The sequence below is a fragment of the Adiantum capillus-veneris genome, chromosome 22, assembly GCF_014529385.1.
Source record: "Adiantum capillus-veneris isolate H3 chromosome 22, ASM1452938v2, whole genome shotgun sequence".
In the NCBI taxonomy this organism is placed as follows: domain Eukaryota; kingdom Viridiplantae; phylum Streptophyta; class Polypodiopsida; order Polypodiales; family Pteridaceae; genus Adiantum; species Adiantum capillus-veneris.
The window spans coordinates 75,710,761-75,730,921 of record NC_140952.1 but is presented as its reverse complement, the minus strand read 5'-3'; the positions used below and the strand labels follow the sequence as shown (position 1 = coordinate 75,730,921).

Below are 20,161 nucleotides of genomic sequence, written 5' to 3'. Positions count from 1 at the left end.
TGGCTTACACGCTGAAATTGCCTGATGCATGGAAGATTCATAATGCGTTTCACGTGAGTCTTCTAAGACCCTTCGTGGGTGATGTGCAAGAAGATATGCCAGTTGAGGATCAGCCAGAAGTTGAGGAACTTGATGAGATCCTGGTACCTGAGCAAGTTTTGGCACATAAGGACAGAAAAGTTAAAGGACAAGTTGCAAGACACTATTTGGTGAAGTTCAAGAACTATCCGCCTATGGATGCAAAGTGGATGGAAGAGCATGAACTGTCAGAGTCACCAAATGTATTGCAGCTTTACCTTGAAGCCTTTGGGTTACAGCCTACTTATGCCCCAACCCAACGTGTGCAAAGGAGGGGTAATGATAGAGCTAGTACATCAAATGTACATATGAATTCAGTGCCATAGATGGAAATGTTAAAAAATGAAGGCCTCATTAAGTCATTTGTATCTATGTATGTTACGACCTTTCTTGCGGATACATGCGATGATAAAAGAGTGTTAATAGCACAAGATCATCAGTGGCGTGTATTTATGGTATGCAATCGAGGACGTTTGCGATTTCAAGATGGGGGTATGTCACGAGGACGTGGCAGTTATTAACCATGTCACAGAGATGTGGCAACTGCTAACCTTGGTTGTTGGTTTCTTTCCAATGGGGTTTATTTTATTTGTTTAAGACCCTCTTTTTGAAGTAGCAAACGGTCGGACATTGTATGGCCAATGTGAACGGTAGATTCACCCGCAGACGGGAAGGGGTCGGCACTGGAATTCGTATGGTAAGAGGATGTCTAGGCTCAGAGCAAGATCATATAGGTCCCCCCGTCGCACTTAGCAAGTTGGTGGATACTAGGAAGTGAACTCAATTAAGGCGTAAAGTCAAGGTGGGACTACCAACCAAAAGTATCCGACAGTTGGGCCACATTGCATTTTTTGGATGCGGTCCCAATGAGGATAGATGGTCAGAAGACCAGTGGGAGCCCAACGGAAGCATCTCCTAAAATTTAGGGAACTGCTATTTTGGGCCACGAAATGTGTTCGCGTCATTACCTTCGGTATGACTAGGGGAACACTTTACAACTCTGCCGCGAAGTCAACTGACGCACCAGTTGAGATATTTTTAGCAGGGAAAGCCCAAACTCGGAAACTGGGCGACGTGTCAGCTTGTGAGCGATTCTGCCACTCTGGGAGGCAAAAACGAGCTGCATATCAACAAAGGGGGCGCCATTTTCAGCCACAGGCGGATTGTCACAGGTTAAGAGCTATGGAGTGCTTTCTTTCCCTCTATGCACAGTATGGTGACGGGAGTGATGCCCCGCACGCTACATACTGCTCTCTTTCTCCCCTACGTGCAGTTATGTGATGCCCCACAAGAGGGCTACTCATTTGACTGATGTACAGTTGTGTGGGTTCATGCTTTTGTGCTGAGGCAAGAGCCTCCTTGAGCAGGAACAGGGGTAGCTAACTGCTGCTCCAAAGCAGGCACTGGTGAGGGTCATAACCTCACCGAACAGGTGCAAAATCAACGCTGTGTATGCGATGTAAATTCACTGTTTTTCAGCCGTACGGACGCCAGGATCACTGGGAATCGTGCCCCACTGGCAAAGGACAGTTAGGGGACTGTTTGGGGCTGAAAACAGGGCAAAACCCAGTAAATACAGCGTGCTGAATTTACTGTTTTTGGACAGGAATCAGAGGGTATACGCCAGTGCAAGCGAGTTCCAGCAGGGGAATTGGTTTCGCGCAAGTTTTGGGGCTGTTATGCTGCCGAAATTTGGCCAAATCAAATGGTATCTAGGTGGATACACGTGAAGGATTCCCAGGACCTTACCTTGTAATTTACCCTCCTAAAGAATAAAGAAATACCGAAAGGGGCGCCAATTTTGGGGCCTACAGGTTGTCGGCGTCTGCTCGGAGCATTCTAGCTTCCGAGCCGTGTGTGAGTTGAAGTGTTAATTCCCATTACAGGTTCTCTTTGCAAAGTGCTCTGTGTGTGTGTATAAAGTAAAGAATTTCGGGTGAAAGCCAACGCCTACCGCCCTACGGGCCGGTTACAATGTGTGTCATGCTTTGGAGAAGAAGAGACTGAGAGAGTCTCCTCCTGAATCCTTCAATCTTCGCCTGCACATTAGAAATGAGAGATGGAGAATGAACAACTTGCTCTCCACGAATGATAATGGAAAAGTCACTTTTGGCATTGGAAGTGAACGTATTTTTCGCCCAATCAATCAGAGGGTTATGCTCATGAAACCATCGAATGCCCAAAATCATATCACATCCTGAGAGAGGAGCGACGAAAAATTTTCTATGTTAAGCAGCTTGTTGAACAGTAAACAATACATCAAGGCACTCCTTCCTGATGAGAGAATCCATACCAGGAGCGAAGCCAGAGACCTCAAGAGGAGATTTTCGACTAATCTCTAGGCGGGCTCTCTCAACAAGAGAGGGACTAATCACATCATGCATACTGCCTGAGTCAAACAATATGACAAAACGCTGCCCCGTCATATGACCATAACATTTAATGAGAGACTCATCAATGGGAGGATCATGAGAAACTTGGGGCACACTCGTGTTCTCATTTATTGCAGCTCGAGGGGGAGTGTTGAGATGTCGAGCTCTACACCTTGAGCTGGCATCCACTACGGGTCTTGGCCGCTTACGGCATTTACTCACTGGCGCGTTAGGTGACCGACACAGAGGATCTCTGCCAGTGATTCTACAGATGGACTACACTTATAGTGCCAGCCTAGTACGCTTCTAGCGAGTTCACACTTAGTGACCGCATGTACATATGTGCTACTTTTCAACTTTAGCACTTAGTCATTTTGTACTCTCTTTTCTGTGAAGAAGAAGAAGAAGCTTTCCATCTCTGTGTGCTTTGTGCTTGTCTTGTGTAGCTCTCTTGCATCCTCATTCTTTACATGGTATCAGAGCCTGGTGCAGGCAAGAGAGGCTAAGAGAGCAAGAGCATCACAATCGCTTCGTTCGCAATCCCTTCGCACAAGTTTCTGAACAGGTCTCCAAAGTGCAGTATACAGAGATTTACTGTACAAGTACAATGGTTGTATGTACGCTTGATTGTGGACACTCGTTGAGTGTAGAAAGCGTTACAGGTACCACGATAGCAGGTTCAGCAGATTTGCAGGTTTTTACAGATTGTAGCTATTTTGTCTTAGTGCTTCAAGATGTCTGACGGTTTCAGTCAGATTGTTACTGAGAAGCTTGAGAAAAATAACTACCCTGCATGGAAGGTCAGAATAACAAATTTCCTAAAAGGAAAAGGTTATTGGGACTATGTAGAAGGAGACAATGAAAAGGAACCAGAGATTCCCGAGGCAAATGCTACAGCAGAACAAAGGAAAGCTTTGAGGGACTGGCAACAAGGCCAGAGCAAAGTGATGTATTGGCTTTCTATGAGCATCACAGATGGCATGATGGGCTATCTACAGGATGCTGAAACCCCCGCCATTGCATGGAGAAACTTAGGCAGAGTGTTCGAGGTGAACACCAAGGCCAGGAAGCTTCAACTAAAGTCGGAGCTAAATCAGGTTAAGAGGAACAACCTCTCAATCAATGATTATGCTTTGAAGATCCAGAGTATCATTGAGGCTCTTGGATCTATTAAAGTCTCAGTGGAAGACGATGACATTATCCGTGCATGCTTGGATGGTCTAGGAGATGAGTATGTACATTTTAGGTCTTCCATGAATACAAGAGACGACATCCCCGTGTTCCAAGATTTGATTTCTATGCTTATTCTTGAGGAGAAGAACCTTGACACATCTTCTTCTCATGGCAGAAATAATTCTGAACAGGCCTTCTATTCTAACTCCAACAGAGGTAGAGGTAGAGGTCGTGGTCGAGGCCCAAGGGGTTGCAGGGGCCAATTTCTGGAAGGTCAATCAAATCAAAACAATACAGGTGGCAGGGGAAACCAGTCTCAAGGCAGGGGGAGTCAAAGAGGTCGTGGTGCAAGATCAAGCAGGCAGCAACATACTCCAGATAGCAGAGAATGTTGGACTTGTGGTGAAAGAGGTCACATGTCACGTGACTATCCAAAGGGAAAAGCAAGTGGAAAGAGAGAACAGGGCAACTATGCATCTACTAGCAGAGATGCAGATGACAACAAAAACGAGCGCATGTTTGTTATGCAGCATGTAATGAATACAATGACTACAGAGAATTCCACCCAAGATGATGTTTGGTATCTGGATTCAGGTGCCTCTAATCACATGACGTCTCGTGGAGAGTGGTTTAGAGATATGCGCAAACCATATGTGTCAGGCTATGTGCAAACAGGAGATGACACAGCTCACCCCATTGCTCATGTAGGGGACATACCTCTAAATACGAAGAGTGGAAAATCAAAGTACTTAGCAGATGTACTTCATGTCCCAAACATTACAAAAAATCTTGTTTCTGTTGGACAAATGATTGAGCAGGGTTTGCAGGTTCGCTTCAATCCAAATGGCTGTTATGTAGAAGATTTCCAGAATGGCTGTAAGCTGATCACAGAGGGCAAATGTGTGGGCAGAATGTTTACGCTGAATGTAGACATGCCTGAGGTAAAAGCTGCATTATTTGCACAGGGCACAGGTGTTGTGGCTGATGTTGACATTTGGCACAAACGCATTGGCCATGTCAATGAGCAAAGATTGCGCAGCATGCAATCAAAACAGATTGTAAAAGGTTTGCCCAAATTCAAGGTGGATGGTATGCATAAAGTGTGTGCAGCATGCCAGTTTGGAAAACAGTCAAAGGGCTCATTTCCACATGAGCGCAATGTATGTAAAAAGCCACTTGAGGTGGTGCACACAGATATTTGGGGTCCAACCGATACTGCAAGTATACATGGTTGCAGGTATTATGCCTCTTTCATTGATGACCATACAAGGAAAGTATGGGTCTACTTCATGCGTAACAAAAGTGAAGTGTTTGGTCACTTTCAAGACTTCAAAGTCATGATTGAGAAGGAGACAGATATGCAAATCAAGACATTGAGGTCAGATGGAGGGGGAGAGTACTTCTCCAATGATTTTTCAAATTTTCTGCGAATGCATGGTATACGCAGGCAGTTTACATGCAGATATACTCCACAACAGAATGGGATCGCAGAAAGGAAAAACAAGCACATTGCAGAGGTTGCACGTGCATTGATGAATGAGAAGAACATGCCTCATCATTTCTGGGCTGAAGCCGTAAATACAGCTGTGTACATTATGAACAGGACACCTACAGCTGCGGTGCATGATGTAACACCTGAGGAAAAGTTTACAGGTACAAAGCCTGATTTGGCACACTTGAAAGTGTTTGGCTACATAGCTTACGTGCATGTACCAGATGAGTTGCGTAGGAAATTGGATCCTAAAGCAGAGAAATGTATTCTTGTGGGATATTCCCTTGAACAAAAAGGGTACAGGTGCTACAATCCTACTACACGAGAATTACGAGTGAGCAGAGATGTAGTCTTTGATGAGATGAGCAACTGGTACAATAATGCACATGGCACTATTGGGGCTGATGTAAAAGATGATGTGGTTGTACAAAATGTGAGGCCACAGTCACAGGTTTTGAGTGGACCACAAGAGTCCTCTTCTCGTGGCTCTGTTGAGAAACCATGGAATGGTAGACTACGTACGCAGGTTACTCCACCAACAGGTACAGGGAATGTATCACGAAAAGGAAAGGAAAAGGTTGATGAACCTCCCTTTATGGCTGATGCATCATCAGGTTTTTCACATGTAGACATGGATTCAGATGGTTCTGAACAAAGTCTTGATGAGGAATTTGGAATTCCGGCTATCAGGACACCTGGTGTAAGGAAAGTACAAGAAGATGCTAGAGAGCAAAGGAGTGACCCAGGACCGCGCAGATCTAATAGAGTCAGAAATCCAATTCAGAAATTGACTTATGATGGGTATCTAGCGCATCACCAAGCCTACATGGCTAAGGTGATACAGGATGTGGAGCCCACATGTTTTGAGGATGCAGTTGGAAATGTGCATTGGGATGATGCAATGAATGAAGAGATGGCTGCATTGGAAGCAAACGACACATGGGAGTTGGTGCCATTGCCAAGTGGCAAGAAAGCTATTGGCTGTAAATGGGTGTATAAAACCAAGCATAAGGCTGATGGTAACATTGAGCGTCACAAGGCAAGGCTGGTCGCAAAGGGTTATGCACAGACGTATGGCATAGACTATGAGGAGACCTTTGCTCCAGTGGCAAAGATGACGACTGTGAGAGCTGTCATAGCAGTGGCTGCATCTAGAGGATGGATTATGCATCAAATGGATGTAAAGAATGCCTTCTTGAATGGTGAGTTGCAAGAGGAAGTGTATATGGATCAGCCACCTGGTTATGTCGATCCAGGTTACCCAGATTATGTATGCAGACTTCTCAAAGCTTTGTATGGTTTGAAGCAGGGCTCTAGAGCATGGTATGACAGGATTGCCAAGTATCTTGTCAGTATTGGTTTTAGGAGAGCTCATGCTGATCATTCACTCTATGTACGTGAGAGTGATGTGGGGATTGTGGTCATTACCATATATGTAGATGACCTTATTATTGTTGGTGACAATGCTATGGAGATTGACCATGTGAAGGGTCTTCTCAAACAGGAGTTTGAAATGAAAGATTTAGGCGAGTTGCGCTACTTTCTTGGCATTGAGGTGATCAGGACTCCAAAGGGTGTATGGCTATCACAGAGACAATATGCTTTGGACATGTTGTCAAAGTATGGTATGGCTGATTGTAAGCCAATTTCTATTCCCTTGGATGTGAATGCAAAGCTGAGTGCAGAGAAGGGTGATGTTGTTGAGGATGTCAACATGTACAGGAAGATTGTGGGTAGTCTAATCTACTTGACTATCACGAGGCCAGACTTGAGCTACACAGTAGGCCTGGAGAGTCAGTTCATGCAGCTTCCGAGGAAGCCACATTTGGATGGAGTACGACGCACACTTAGGTATGTGCAAGGTACTCTTGACTACGCATTGTTCTATGCAGCAGATGCACCATTAGCATTGTATGGGTATACAGATGCAGATTGGGCAGGTAGCATTGTTGATAGGAGATCTACGAGTGGCTTCATGTTCTCTTTTGGGAGTGTTGTTGTTACTTGGAGCAGCAAAAAGCATCCTATGGTTGCTTTATCGAGCACAGAGGCCGAGTACAGAGGTGCAGCAGTTGCGGCGTGCGAGGTAGCTTGGCTACGCACATTACTTGAGGACTTGGGAGTGCAGGTGGACCAGCAGATTTTCATCCATTGTGACAACCTCAGCAGCATGCAGTTGGCTAGGAACCCAGTGTTCCATGCCAGGACCAAACACATAGAGGTCCATTACCACTACGTTCGAGAGCGAGTGTTGGCGGGTGGCATCGACTTGGTCTACGTCAGCACAGAGGAGCAGATAGCGGATATCTTTACCAAGGCCCTCGGAGCTGAGAAGCTTCGACGTTTCCGGACCATGCTTGGACTCTGCGACATGCAGAGCTCGAGGGGGAGTGTTGAGATGTCGAGCTCTACACCTTGAGCTATCATCCACTACGGGTCTTGGCCGCTTACGGCATTTACTACACTTATAGTGCCAGCCTAGTACGCTTCTAGCGAGTTCACACTTAGTGACCGCATGTACATATGTGCTACTTTTCAGCTTTAGCACTTAGTCATTTTGTACTCTCTTTTCTGTGAAGAAGAAGAAGAAGCTTTCCATCTCTGTGTGCTTTGTGCTTGTCTTGAGTAGCTCTCTTGCATCCTCATTCTTTACAGGAAGTGGGTTCTGTGGACTCTTTAGATTCATTCGATTCAAGCTTAGGACATGTTCTTTGTATGTGACCCTTAATGTGACAATGAAAACAACGACCTTCTTTAGAATAAGTGCTTTGCTCTTCCGACGTGATGTATCCTCCTAAAATTCCTCGTGCTACCTTTTCAACTAGAGTGAGCTTAGGTTTAGCATTGTGTTAGCTTTACCCTTATGTCACGTGACACATCCAACCCTATGTGTCTGTGGACAAGCTACAACATGACGAGGGTTCAGTTCAGTCAAGTGAGTCTAGAATAGGAAGTGATATGGCACTTTTGTGAGTCTGTTCGTAGACCGTGCATGTCCAGACACTTAGATTAGATACATATCCTCTGGTTGCACACAGCATAATCATCAGATTTCCATCAGAACCCATTAGGAGCATTTTTACAGTGCATAGACCTATTTTCCCTATTTTGGACATTCTTCACTTATTATTTTTAAGTGACTTTTGTTGGAAAGTAGGTAGGGCAAATTTACTAAGTTTGTATAAGTAGAACCCTAGCGCTAGCACTTTTTGGGAGAAGAGGCGACAGGAGCACTCGCTCAACGGGTAACTTCTCCGCAGAACCCCCAAGAGGCCTAGCGTTTTTGCATCACAGCAGAAGGCTGGTGTTTTTGGACCAGATCAGCCAGCGTTTTTGCCCTTGCAGATTTCTGGCGATAGCAGACCAAGCAGACTCTCCAACGTTAGCAGATTCTCCGCAGTCATACCATTTTCAGCCCTAGCGTTTTTGCATCTACAAGGCACTTCAGCGTTTTTGCAGATCTTCGCGACAGAATCCCCACAAGCATCAGCGTTTTCAATTTCAGCATTCAGTACCCCCAATAGAACCCCCGAACCTCGCAGATCTCACCCTCCCGTAGCAGATCTTTGCTGCACGGTCAGATCCCGCGCAGTTCACAGTTTCAGCCCGGAAAACGCAGATTTCAGCATCTGCGTTTTCAGCGCGTCGTCATCGACATCGTCTTCGACATAGAGTCAAAATTCAGCAGATAAAGATTTGCAGATTTCAGCCCTTAGCATTTTCAGATTTCAACCCGACTCACCGTCGTCGACATCGTCGGCAAGTCCAAAGCATTGTAGAGATTTGTGCAATCATAGGTAGACCGCTCTCGCCATAGAGAGTGGGGCCTTCGGAGGAGGGTTTGACAACATTCTGGTGACGTATTCTTCTCTCTCTATCTCTCAGTCTCATGCACCTTCATTCACAGTGTCTACACACTTTATTTGTGTCCATTGCACTCTCTCACTAAAGGAACGGAAGGCTCTCCCTTCCGTAAGTAAAAGGAACCTTGAGCACAGTTCACAGCACTCATCTTGAGCAAAGTTCAACATTCACTTCCGCTGCACCTTACATTGGTACCAGAGCTTTGGCAGTGTTGTGTACCACTCAAGGAAAGAACCACAAGAACCACATAATTTTTTTTGCTTGTTACGGTCGCACGTAACCCAAGACCACTTGGGGGTGTCGATTCCTAATCGTGTTTTTGAAGAGTGACAGGAAACCCAAGAAAGAAGGTCTTGTCCAGCCTCCCCTTGTTCTCTTTTCACTCATTGAGAGCGGATGGTGCACTTAGCTGTTGCTGTTGGCCAATCGACATGAGGTGGGAAAAAGCAACCTTGGTGTGAGCGCAAGGCCACCAAGCGGTGCGCCCGCGGAAAAGAGCAGAACTCGGGTGAAGAGAAGATCCTTCTCTAACACAGATTGCAAGCGAAAGAAGAACCTCAAGAACTCAAGAACCGCAAGGACCTCAAAAACACCAAGAACCCAAGTTCCTTGTGAACTTAAGAACCCAAGACCACAACGACCCACAAGAACCCACGACTTCAGTGGATGGTCATCACTCGAAGCGGAATGGACACTTCGCTTAAAGGTGATGAGCATGAGAGTGGCGAAGAAGAATTTTCCCCACCAGAAGGTTTTTCCAACCCTCCCCCTTCCCCATCTACGCCAAGGATTGCACTAACTCCTATGGAGGAGTTGGAGCAGATGTTTATGGACAGCAAGTTTGAACGCAAAGCAAGGAAGTTAGAACGCGAAGCAAGAAAAGCAGACATAGAGTGTAAGTACCAAGAAAGAATGGCAGCCATAGCACGTGCGAGCGAGCAAGCACGCTTGGAAGCCAAAGCAAGAGAAGCAAGATTTGATCGCGAGAACAAAGCAAGAAAAAAAATGAACGACCGACACATGAAAGAGATGTTGCGACTCTTTTCTCAAGTGCAGGCACAGATGCAACAGAATCAAGAAAAGGAGACACTCTCAGTCTCTTCTTCTCCAAAGCAGGACACACAGGATTTGCATGATGATAAACATGATGATTTGAATGATAATGATAAGCATGAAGAATTGCATGGCAATGACAAGCATGATGATTTGGATGACAATGACAAGCATAATGATTTGCATGATGATCAAGATGTGATTTCTCACATGCATGATGATTTGCATGAAGATGATGTGATTGTTCACAAAGATGGTGTTAGTTGCAAGGTTGCATCCGTACGTACGTACGTACTGATCCGTACAGTACGGTACAGCCGTATGTACGTACGGATAGCTAGTGTATGTTTTTTTTTTTCCCCACAATTTTTTTTTTGTTTTTTTGTTTTTTTAGGGACATCTTGTTTAGATTTTAGACGTATTCAATCGAATACAGAATGGGAAGGTAGTAGCGGGATATTCCATTCGGGATGGCTACTTGATGAAGAAAACGTTGTTGTGCGTTACACAGCCGCTGAGATTGTTTTTAGGAACTAGATTGAAGCAATATCTAATGGATGTTTGAAGTAGTATCTATGTCTAGACTCTATGTAGTTCCTAGTATGTATAGGCTGAAAAAGGCTGAAGTCACTATTCTTTATGTTGTTACAAATGTTACGTATTGGTCACGTACCTTAAAGGCCGATCCGTACAGAAGTACATACCTTACGTACTGATTACGTACCGTACACTCCGTACCTTTCCACCTTGGTTAGTTGATACTTTTTCTAGTGAAGCTAACGTCATTGCAGATTCGATCAATCACGAAGAACCGATCTTGGCTCTCGAGTCGAGGTCCAAAGCACCACAGGCAGATTCGATCAAACATGACGAACCAATCTTGGCTCTCGAGCCTAGGTCCAAAGAACCCTCACAGGAAGTACTATGTGTTCGAATGATTCGTCAGCACGAATTGTTCGAGTGTTTCAGTCGTGATCGTTTTCTGTATTTTAGTCAGCGTCTTTATGTGATCCCTTTTCCTAGGCATAACATATTGTACGTTGAGCACGTTTCACTCATGAATGAGCACGGATGTATGCGGATTATTCATGAAAAGCTGAAAAGTATGCATTCAAGGAAGTCACATTCCCTGTCTCTTCCTTGGCACGACACGGTCGTAGAAAGAGCACAAGAAAGTATGAGCATCAAGCATAGGCATTTCCATTGTGTTTTTCCACAGTTGATTGATTTAGATCGGAAAGTCAAGATTAGACCCCATTGTTTGCATGTGTTTGATGGACGGTTTGGCACTTCGTCTATGTGTTCATCTACATTGCATGCACAGTCTTTAGCGAAGACGAGCTTTTCCAGTCACTTTACATGGAATGGGTATGTTCATGTTTTTGTGTTGGAAGTGGTTTCAGGAATTTTCATCCTCGGAGATTCTTGAAGAAGGTAGATGCATGACTCTTGACGAAGTAGAAGCATGGAAGAAGCCACAGAAGATTGTCGCTTTCTGCGCGGCTCAAAGAAAAAGACTTTGCAGACCTTTATGAAGTTCAAGTATCGCACAACCCACACATCAGGGTGGGCCGGCGAAGAGTCCTTTCCACGATTCCAGACACTGTTGGCGATCTCCCTCGATGCCATACAATTCGGTACCAGTACCTCACTTTGAAAAGAAGGGGATGTCACATGACACATCCAACCCTATGTGTCCGTGGACAAGCTACAGCATGACCAGAGTTCGGTTCAGTCAAGTCAGTCTAATATAGGAAGTGACATGGCACTTTTGTGAGTCTGTACGCAGACCGTGCATGTCCAGACACTTAGATTAGATGCATATCCTCTGGTTGCACACAGCATGATTATCAGATTTCCATCAGAACCCATCAAGAGCATTTTTACAGTGCATAGACCTATTTTCCCTATTTTGGATATTTTTCTCTTATTATTTTTATGTGACTTTTATTGGAAAGTAGGTAGGGCAAATTTACTAAGTTTGTATAAGTAGAAACCTAGCGCTAGCACTTTCTAGGAGAAGAGGCGACAGGAGCACTGGCTCAACAGGCAACTTCTCAGCAGAACCCCCAAGAGGCCTAGCGTTTTTGCATCGCAGCAGAAGGCTGGCGTTTTCGACCAGATCAGCCAGCGTTTTGCCCTTGCAGATTCCTGGCGATAGCAGACCAAGCAGACTCTCCAACGTTAGCAGATTCTCTGGAATCAGACCATTTTCAGCCCTAGCGTTTTTGCATCTACAAGGCACTTCAGCGTTTTTGCAGATCTTCGTGACAGAATCCCCACAAGCATCAGCGTTTTCAGTTTCAGCACTCAGTACCCGCAGGACAACCCCCGAACCTCGCAGATCTCACCCTCCCGCAGCAGATTCTTGCCGCACGGTCAGATCCCGCGCACTTCACAGTTTCAGCCCGGAAAACGCAGATTTCAGCATCTGCGTTTTCAGCGCGTCGTCATCGACATCGTCGTCATCAACATCGTCTTCGACATAGAGTCTGAATTCAGAAGATAAAGATTTGCAGATTTCAGCCCTTAGCATTTTCAGATTTCAGCCCGTCTCGTCGTCGTCAACATCGTCGACAAGTCCAAAGCATTGTAGAGATTAGTGCAATCATAAGTAGACCGCTCTCGCCATAGAGAGTGGGGCCTTCGGAGGAGGGTTTGACAACAATCTTGTGTCGTATTCTTCTCTCTCTATCTCTCAGTCTCATGCACCTTCATTCACAATGTTATTCACTTTGTTTGTGTCCATTGCACTCTCTCACTAAAGGAACGGAAGGCTCTCCTTTTCTGTCTTTCTCGAGATTTCTGCAAAGCCTCGCGGACCTTGGCAAAAGCCATGTCCAAGTCACGCATGTACTCGTCAGCTTCAAAAATTTTATCTTTCGTGCTTAGGAAGGGTGGAACTTTCGTAGCACCTTCAATAATCTCAAATGGCGCCTTCCCCGTCGAAGAGTGTATCGTGTTATTGTAGGCAAATTCTACCAAAGGTAAATACTTTTCCCATGGACTCTTCTGATCCGAGATGTAAGACTTCAATAAATCTAGTACCACTGAATTAGCAATCTCAGATTGCCTGTCAGTTTGCGGGTGGAAAGATCACGAGAACTGCAACCGCGTGCCAATGTTCTCCCAAATAGCCTTCCAAAACAAACTCGTGAATTTGGGGTCCCTGTCGAAGACAATCGTCTCGAGCATGCCATGTAATCTGAAGATCTAGGCCACAAACAGTCTCGCTAAGTGATCCGGCTTGACTGTTTTCTACACTGGAATAAAATGAGCTTGCTTCCTACATCTGTCAATAACAGTCCAGGTACCATCGTGACCACTCTGTGTTCTCGGGAGATCAAAAATGAAATCCATTGCAATACTTTCCCAGGGGCCGGTGGGTATGGGTAAAGGCTGTAACAATCCCTGTGCTTTATGCCTGTCAAACTTGACCTTCTGGCATACCAAGCAACTGCGTACAAAATCGTCTACGTCCTTCTTGAGTCTCGACCAAAAGAAGTATCTCTCCACACCTTTCAAGGTGGTAGCAATGCCGCGGTGACCCGTAAAAGGTGGACAATGGCATTCGGTCATAACCTTTTTCCTCAACGGCTGTGTAACGCACAACATGGTTTTCCTCATCAAGTAGCCATCCCGAATGGAATATCGCGCTACTATCTCCTCATTCCATATCCAAGTAAAAAGATCTGCAAAATCTGTGTCTGTGGCATACTGATCGACCATATCCTCGAAGCTCCTATGATGTATCGCGAAAATAGCCAGAACCAACGGCTTCCGGGTTCAAAGCATCTGCCACCAAATTTTTGTCCCTGCACATGGACAATCTGGAAGTGAAACTGTGACAAGATGTTTGCCCACCGCATCTGCTTTTTCGATAGCTGCTTCTGTGACAAGTAGTAGCGTAAACTCTGATGGTCTTTGAAAACAGTAAAATCCGCTCCGAGTAGGTAATGTCGCCACTGAGTAAGAGCTTGGTAACCGCCAAAAGCTCTCTCATAAATCTGTGTTGTCAATTCCAGCCTTGAGAACAATCGGCTCTCGTAGGCAATGACATGGCCTTCTTGCATTAAGATAGTACCCAAACTACGACCACAAGCATCACAATATACTTCAAATGACTTCTTCAATGTCTGAAAGGCAATCACCTCAGTGGGTCCCCACGAGAAAGGGACTCCTTTCTATGTCAAGATATGCAAAGGAGAAGCAACCTCTGCAAACTTTAATGAACTGCCTGTAGTACGAACACAAGCCCAAGAAGCTTCTAACTTCATGGACATTCTTCAGATCGTGCCAATCACGAGTAGTCTCTATCTTGGCCGGTTCCATCTGCACTCTTGCTGCTGACACAATGTGTCCCAAAAAGTGTATCTCCGGTAGGAAAATTTCACTTTTCTTTGCATTAATCACGGACTTGTGATCTCGTAATGCCTAAAAGACCTGTAGCAGATGTTCTCTATGTTTTGCCTCATCCTTAGAGAAAACAATGATGTCGTCAAAGAAAGTGCCAATAATAGTCTGCACTCTCAAAAAATCTTGTCCATCATCTGGTTAAATGTCACTTCAGAGAATTGGTTAGGCCAAAAGGCATCACCAAAAACTCAAATAACCCAAGAGTCATCCGAAACGCTGTCTTGTAGACATAATCTGATGCTATCTACTCTTCAAGTCGATCCTGCTAAAACACGAGGATCCCTGTAATTGGTCAAGAATATCATCGATTCTAGGAATCGGAAATCTGTTCTTAATGGTGATTTTGTTGAGGAGTTCTATAATCAATGCACATTCTCCAAAATCCGTCTTCTTCAAAACCAACAACACTGGAGAGCAGTACGGTGAAGTACTAGGTTGGACAAGACCTTTTTCCAAGAGGTCTTTCACTTGGTTCATAATTTCTTTGTTTTGGGCTCGGCTCACACGGTAAGGTGGCCGGTTCGGTGGTGTGCTTCCAGGTATCAGATCAATGGTATGATCCTCAGGACGAGCTGGTGGTAACTCGCCTGACAGGCCCTCTGAAAAGCAATCGGCATGAGTGTAGAGAAAATCTTGGCTTTATCAAGTTCATACATATTTGTTTTATTCTCATCATTCAACTCGCTCAAAAAGATCGAGTAAACAAACAGACTGGATTTCATTAAATTTAAAATGACCGAACCCGATACAATAGGGACAGACTCGCCCTTAAGTTTTACATCAAGTACAATGGTTCGGTCCTTCTCTGTAGTCAAGGTCGCTTTTCTCGCCCAATAGTCGACCATGACGTTGTTCTTATTATACGAGGGAATTCCCAAGAGGACATCACAACCTTCCAAGGGCATTATGTAGAAGTCCTCGTGCCCCAAATACCCCTGACAATGCAACCGAAGTTTGTCAATGACAGGTGTAATGGCTACGTGCCGGGTGCCGCTAGAACTGCCTCTGCTAGTGATCCCATCCAATCGGGAGTGATCTCGAGCGGCTCCGTCAATTCAAGTGAAATGAAGTTGGCCTTGGCTCCTCCATCAAAGAAAATCAGGGCTCCTTGGTCTTTCACTTTGCCCCAAGCTCGGCAAAGTTCTGTATTCTCGTCAATCGTGCTTGGGTCAGCACCCATGCAATCTGGAACCAATCCTGCTTTCATCTTGCCTTTTCGTCCACGTTCCTCAGTTGCTTTCGAACCCTCAGGCATTTCTTCATCTTTGTCGTTCAATGCCTTTTTAGGGCACTTCGCGGAGATATGCCCTGTTTTCCCAAAAATGGCTAAAAATGTGTGCACCCAGCCAGGCTTAGAAAATGACCGGCCGGACACGTGCTAAAGTGTTCGCCCATGCAATCTACATGATGTGCGATGGGTGGCCAACCCGGGACAATCACTAGCCATACAAAATGGCCAAGCAACGGTGGTGTAACTCTAACAATCATGCCACATCATCAATTGGTTGCGCACAAGTTTGTGTGTGTGTGTGTGTATCTGGGTCCGTCTTTATTTCTAGTGACTTGGGCCCCATCGGACAAGGTCCCATAAGTTGGTAAAACTGTAATAATGATTTGCCCCACTTGGCAAGGATCTATAAGTTGGTAGTAACTTCCTCTTTTATACTGTCTCGAAGGTTTAAGCCCCTCGCCCTTGTATGCATGTGACAAGACAATGAATAGCGTCATTGAGCACTCCTCCGAGATAGACGGTCTGCGGCATGCAGCTATTCAACGATTACCTCGTCACTCCCCCTACAAATAACCTAAAAAGATCTAGGCCATGAGCTCAGAGGACTGATACAACCAAACGCTAGACCGCAGCTTGTGTCGCTTGGAGGTTTCAAGCATACAACTAAATGCTCCCCAAAAACCCCGTCTGCATCGTTCAATGGTTTCCAGTGTACAACAAAACGCTCCCCAGGCACCCGATCCGTCGTTTCGAGATTTTCAATTATTGACTGAACACTTGATAAAACCCGAGCTTGTACGAGGGAGATGTCATTCTTATAGCAAAAGCTGCTGCAAAATATTATAGAGAATTTCAGTGCATCAATGCTTCCAGAGTGTGCAAAAACCTTGGACTCTTTGATCATGTAAAATCCAAGTCCAAATGTGGAAGTTCAAAGAAAAACGTCATCTTTCAAGCAAAAAGCAGAGCTGCAAAAAAGCCAAGCAAAAGCTGTACATCAACTCTAATACCACTTGTGTGAGCTAGAAGTGTGTAGAGAGAGAGTGAGAGAAGAGCCACACGAGCAATGGTAGCCTACTGTCAGAGCAGCACAAAGAGTAGCTCCTTATTCATTGTTTAAGAATTAGTAACGTTAGTTAAGGTTGGTGGGTTGAGCAACCAGCCAGACACAAGCGGCCTAGGCACATTGCGTTTATGGCTCATGTTGATCTTGACATCTCGACACTTCAAGTGCCCTACAATGTGACATGTGAAATCTCCACCTTCTTGCTAATACTGATGGATTTATTTTGGGGATCTTGCCCCCAATAATGCCTTGGGTTGCCTTCTAGCAAGAGTAGTCCAAAGCTTCTTTGAACTAGATCATACTGCAAAGACTCAAAGAACTACTATGTCCAATATCATTACTTACCATGTCCCATTCTGAAAACTCTTTCAAAATAATATATAGTGAATAACGGTAGTCTTGAGTAGGTTGAGAATAAGACTAGAATGTCAACATGCACAATATTGACAAATAAATACGTCACTGTCTTAGTCATATATGCTTGTGTAAATCATTTATCACAGTTTTCACAGATCCCGACAAACTATACGTTAAATTTGTGCCATCGTTTCTTGAACCAATCCTCCTTTGTTGTATAGATTGATGCAATACTATTGTCTCTTTAATGCCTTTGACAATGTGATGAAAGCAACTTGTCATAAAGATGCCCTCCAGCTCCAATGTGCGCTGAATTTGGCTTCGATTGGTGATGTTTCAAGTATGTGACATTGCATGTTTTGACAGTATGCTTTGCAACATTTGCTCTCCTATTTTGATAGTGTCTCACTCTGTACATCACTCTAAGATGCCAATTTCATCACTAAACATGCAAACTTTCTTGCCTCCAAGTTTCACAATCAATTAAAGACAAAACAATTGCGCTATTCTTATCCATCATCAATTAAAGATAGAACAATGCGCTATTCTTATCCATCGTGTGATGATGACCATCAATATGAACGCATCCTCAACTAAATTCCTGAGAAAGGTGGTAACATTCATAAAACAAGTAAAGTAGCAAGTAAGAATAACAGATTCAATGGCTTACCAGCTGCAGCATCACATGTTGAGGAAGCATTTTTCTGTGAAAACCAATGGCTGGTTAACAGTAGCCTGTTCTAAGCCCTGGAGCATCAAAATCAGGACACAAGTAAAATCATGCTTACAGGAAGTTGTGAGGGACCGGCAATGCCCTCAGTTGGATTGGGTGGCTTGTGATTAACGGGTTCTGAATGAGGAATGCTGGGAAGTTCTCTTGCCGCACCATCTTCGCCAGATTGCTTGAAAAGCTGAACCAAGTCTGGCTCAATTGTATTTCCAGACGTCTGAATATCTACTCCAAATGCATCTCCAAGACACTGGCTAGCAACAATAACAGCCTCTACATCAACCTCCGGAGTAAGTTCAACTGCGAGAGAAACCAACCACCATTAAGTGTTTGATATCGTTCTCTCTCTCTCTCTCTCTCTCTCTCTCTCTCTCTCTCTCTCGTGTGTTCATTTACCCGAGCTAAGAAAATGGAGGAAAGAACGCACAATCTGCTTCACTAGAGGTGAGTCGCTCCGCAACGTCGACATCGAAGGAGGGGGAGAGAATTGTGGAGTGACGAATTGGTACACAGGAAAAAGGGTGTTTCTCACCGGGACAATTGCAAAATTTTGAGGTAACAAGATGAAGATTGAAGAAGGCATGCCGGTGTGGATGAGTGGGCGCAATCCCATAAAATTAGTTTTAAGTGAAGCTGTCGAAGCATCAGATGGCGAAAAAAGAAACTAGTCTAGCTTGGTGGGCCTTGCTATACAACATCAATAGAATGTAATAGGACATCTAGAAATTGACATTTAGCATCTAGCACTCAAGGAAACAAGAGCATGAATAATTTGACAAGGACGGCACTCCATGAAAGGGATATACATTTTAAAAATGTTATAATGTTTATAGGAGGAGACAAAGTTAAGTGTATCAATTATTAAAGATTACAGGGATGGTTATAGTTGAGATTATATCCAAGCGAGGTTGTACTACTATGTTTATTGATGAATGTTTTTTCTAGTATACTTGCTACATGTAAATTCTTGCAAACAAAAAGTATTTCAAATTTTTCATTGAATGGTTGGTAGCACAGAACGTTGGCTCACATTTTTGAAGGTGAATGTCAAGTGTGTTTTGCCTTTCTTCTTTTGTAGTTGTTTGTGTTTTGCCTTTCTATTTTTGTAGTTATTCCCGGTACAATGAATGAGGACAGTGATACATGTAACTTCACCTTCTTTGTTTTGTGTTATGGCATCGACAATGCATGTTGCACCGTTTGCCACATCGATTGTCAAGTCGATGTTTTCAATGATCGTGCAATGCACGCCAATTGTGATCGAATCCAACTCGTTGAACTTAGGGTCTAGGAGCCACTACTCAAGGACATTATGTTACCCGCGTTTGCCTTCATTTCAACTTTGTAATGTCAGTTTGATTGTACAACTTATTCAAGGTAAGGTTGTTATAGTGTTGGACGTCTGATCTGTGAGTATAGATTATCGTAGTAAAGTTGTTGATGTAGTCATGCATGCACATGCGCTTCATCTATAATACATGCACCCAAGGTACAAATTGATCTCATCTACGGCTGGTTTTATTTCTCGAATAATGGTAAAAAATTGAAGCAGTTCAAGGTTCGTTGCATGTCTTACAGAGCATGACATCTTGTAGAAAGTTGCATGTAGCTAGTGGACCGTGCTTGTGATATGGCATGTGTTACAAAGCTCCCGTGAGTGACTACAAACAACGGGTAAGATCATCGAGCAAGAGAATACACTTGTTGTTGAAGGGATCTGCTAATGTACTACTTGTTACATTACATTTTGTCTTACGATAAGGTCAAAAGTCGTTTGGGTTAACATGGATAGCTCGTCTATGATTATAATATCTGACTCTTTTATCCAAATATCGCTCCTTGGTCTCATGAATAGAGAGGAGATACTATTGATTTGTGCTTGGTATCTTGAACTGGTAATGGAATGTAGATGCAATGTTGCTAAGCCTTGTTGTCGTCGCTTCAATGGCAAAGCATCCAACAATAATATAGAAGCAAGGGCAGCAGGAGTGTCTATTTCATTTGTCTGTTGATTTCGTTTATCGAAAAACCCACAACATGATTAAGGAGACTCTCTCAACGATGAGAACATAGCCCATGAGTAATTTAAAGAGAGGTGCACGGAAAATAGAATTCATATAATGATGAAGAGTGATTGCAATACTTGTAGGACAAAAATGAAAACTTACACTACATTTAAATCAACATAGATCTAGCATCCCTACACCTAGTGACATGTAAGGGATCCAAAACTACTTCATTTTCAACTACTAGTCCTAAGAATACATTTTTGATAAGTGGATATGTATGTGCACTCGTGTGCACATGCAACTAGTATAAATTTTATGAG

General features: G+C 44.1%; 1 protein-coding gene across 3 annotated transcripts in view; it reads right to left on the bottom strand.

Moving 5' to 3' along the window:
* Positions 1-18,443, bottom strand: part of TPR8 (Tetratricopeptide repeat (TPR)-like superfamily protein) — a 121,867-nt gene extending 103,424 nt beyond the window's left edge. Inside the window, exons 1-3 of one of the 3 annotated variants that reach the window (XM_086495879.1) lie at positions 18,229-18,443; positions 17,891-18,132; positions 17,773-17,806 (exon numbers count right to left, since the gene is read on the bottom strand). In XM_086495879.1, the coding sequence (XP_086352005.1) occupies positions 17,773-17,806; positions 17,891-18,132; positions 18,229-18,415 (463 nt within the window). In that variant the 5' untranslated portion in view covers positions 18,416-18,443. The remainder of the gene's footprint in view (positions 1-17,772; positions 17,807-17,890; positions 18,133-18,228) is intronic. The other 2 variants (XM_086495878.1, XM_086495877.1) reach the window with 2 other exon arrangements.
* Between the last annotated feature and the right edge of the window lie 1,718 nt (positions 18,444-20,161).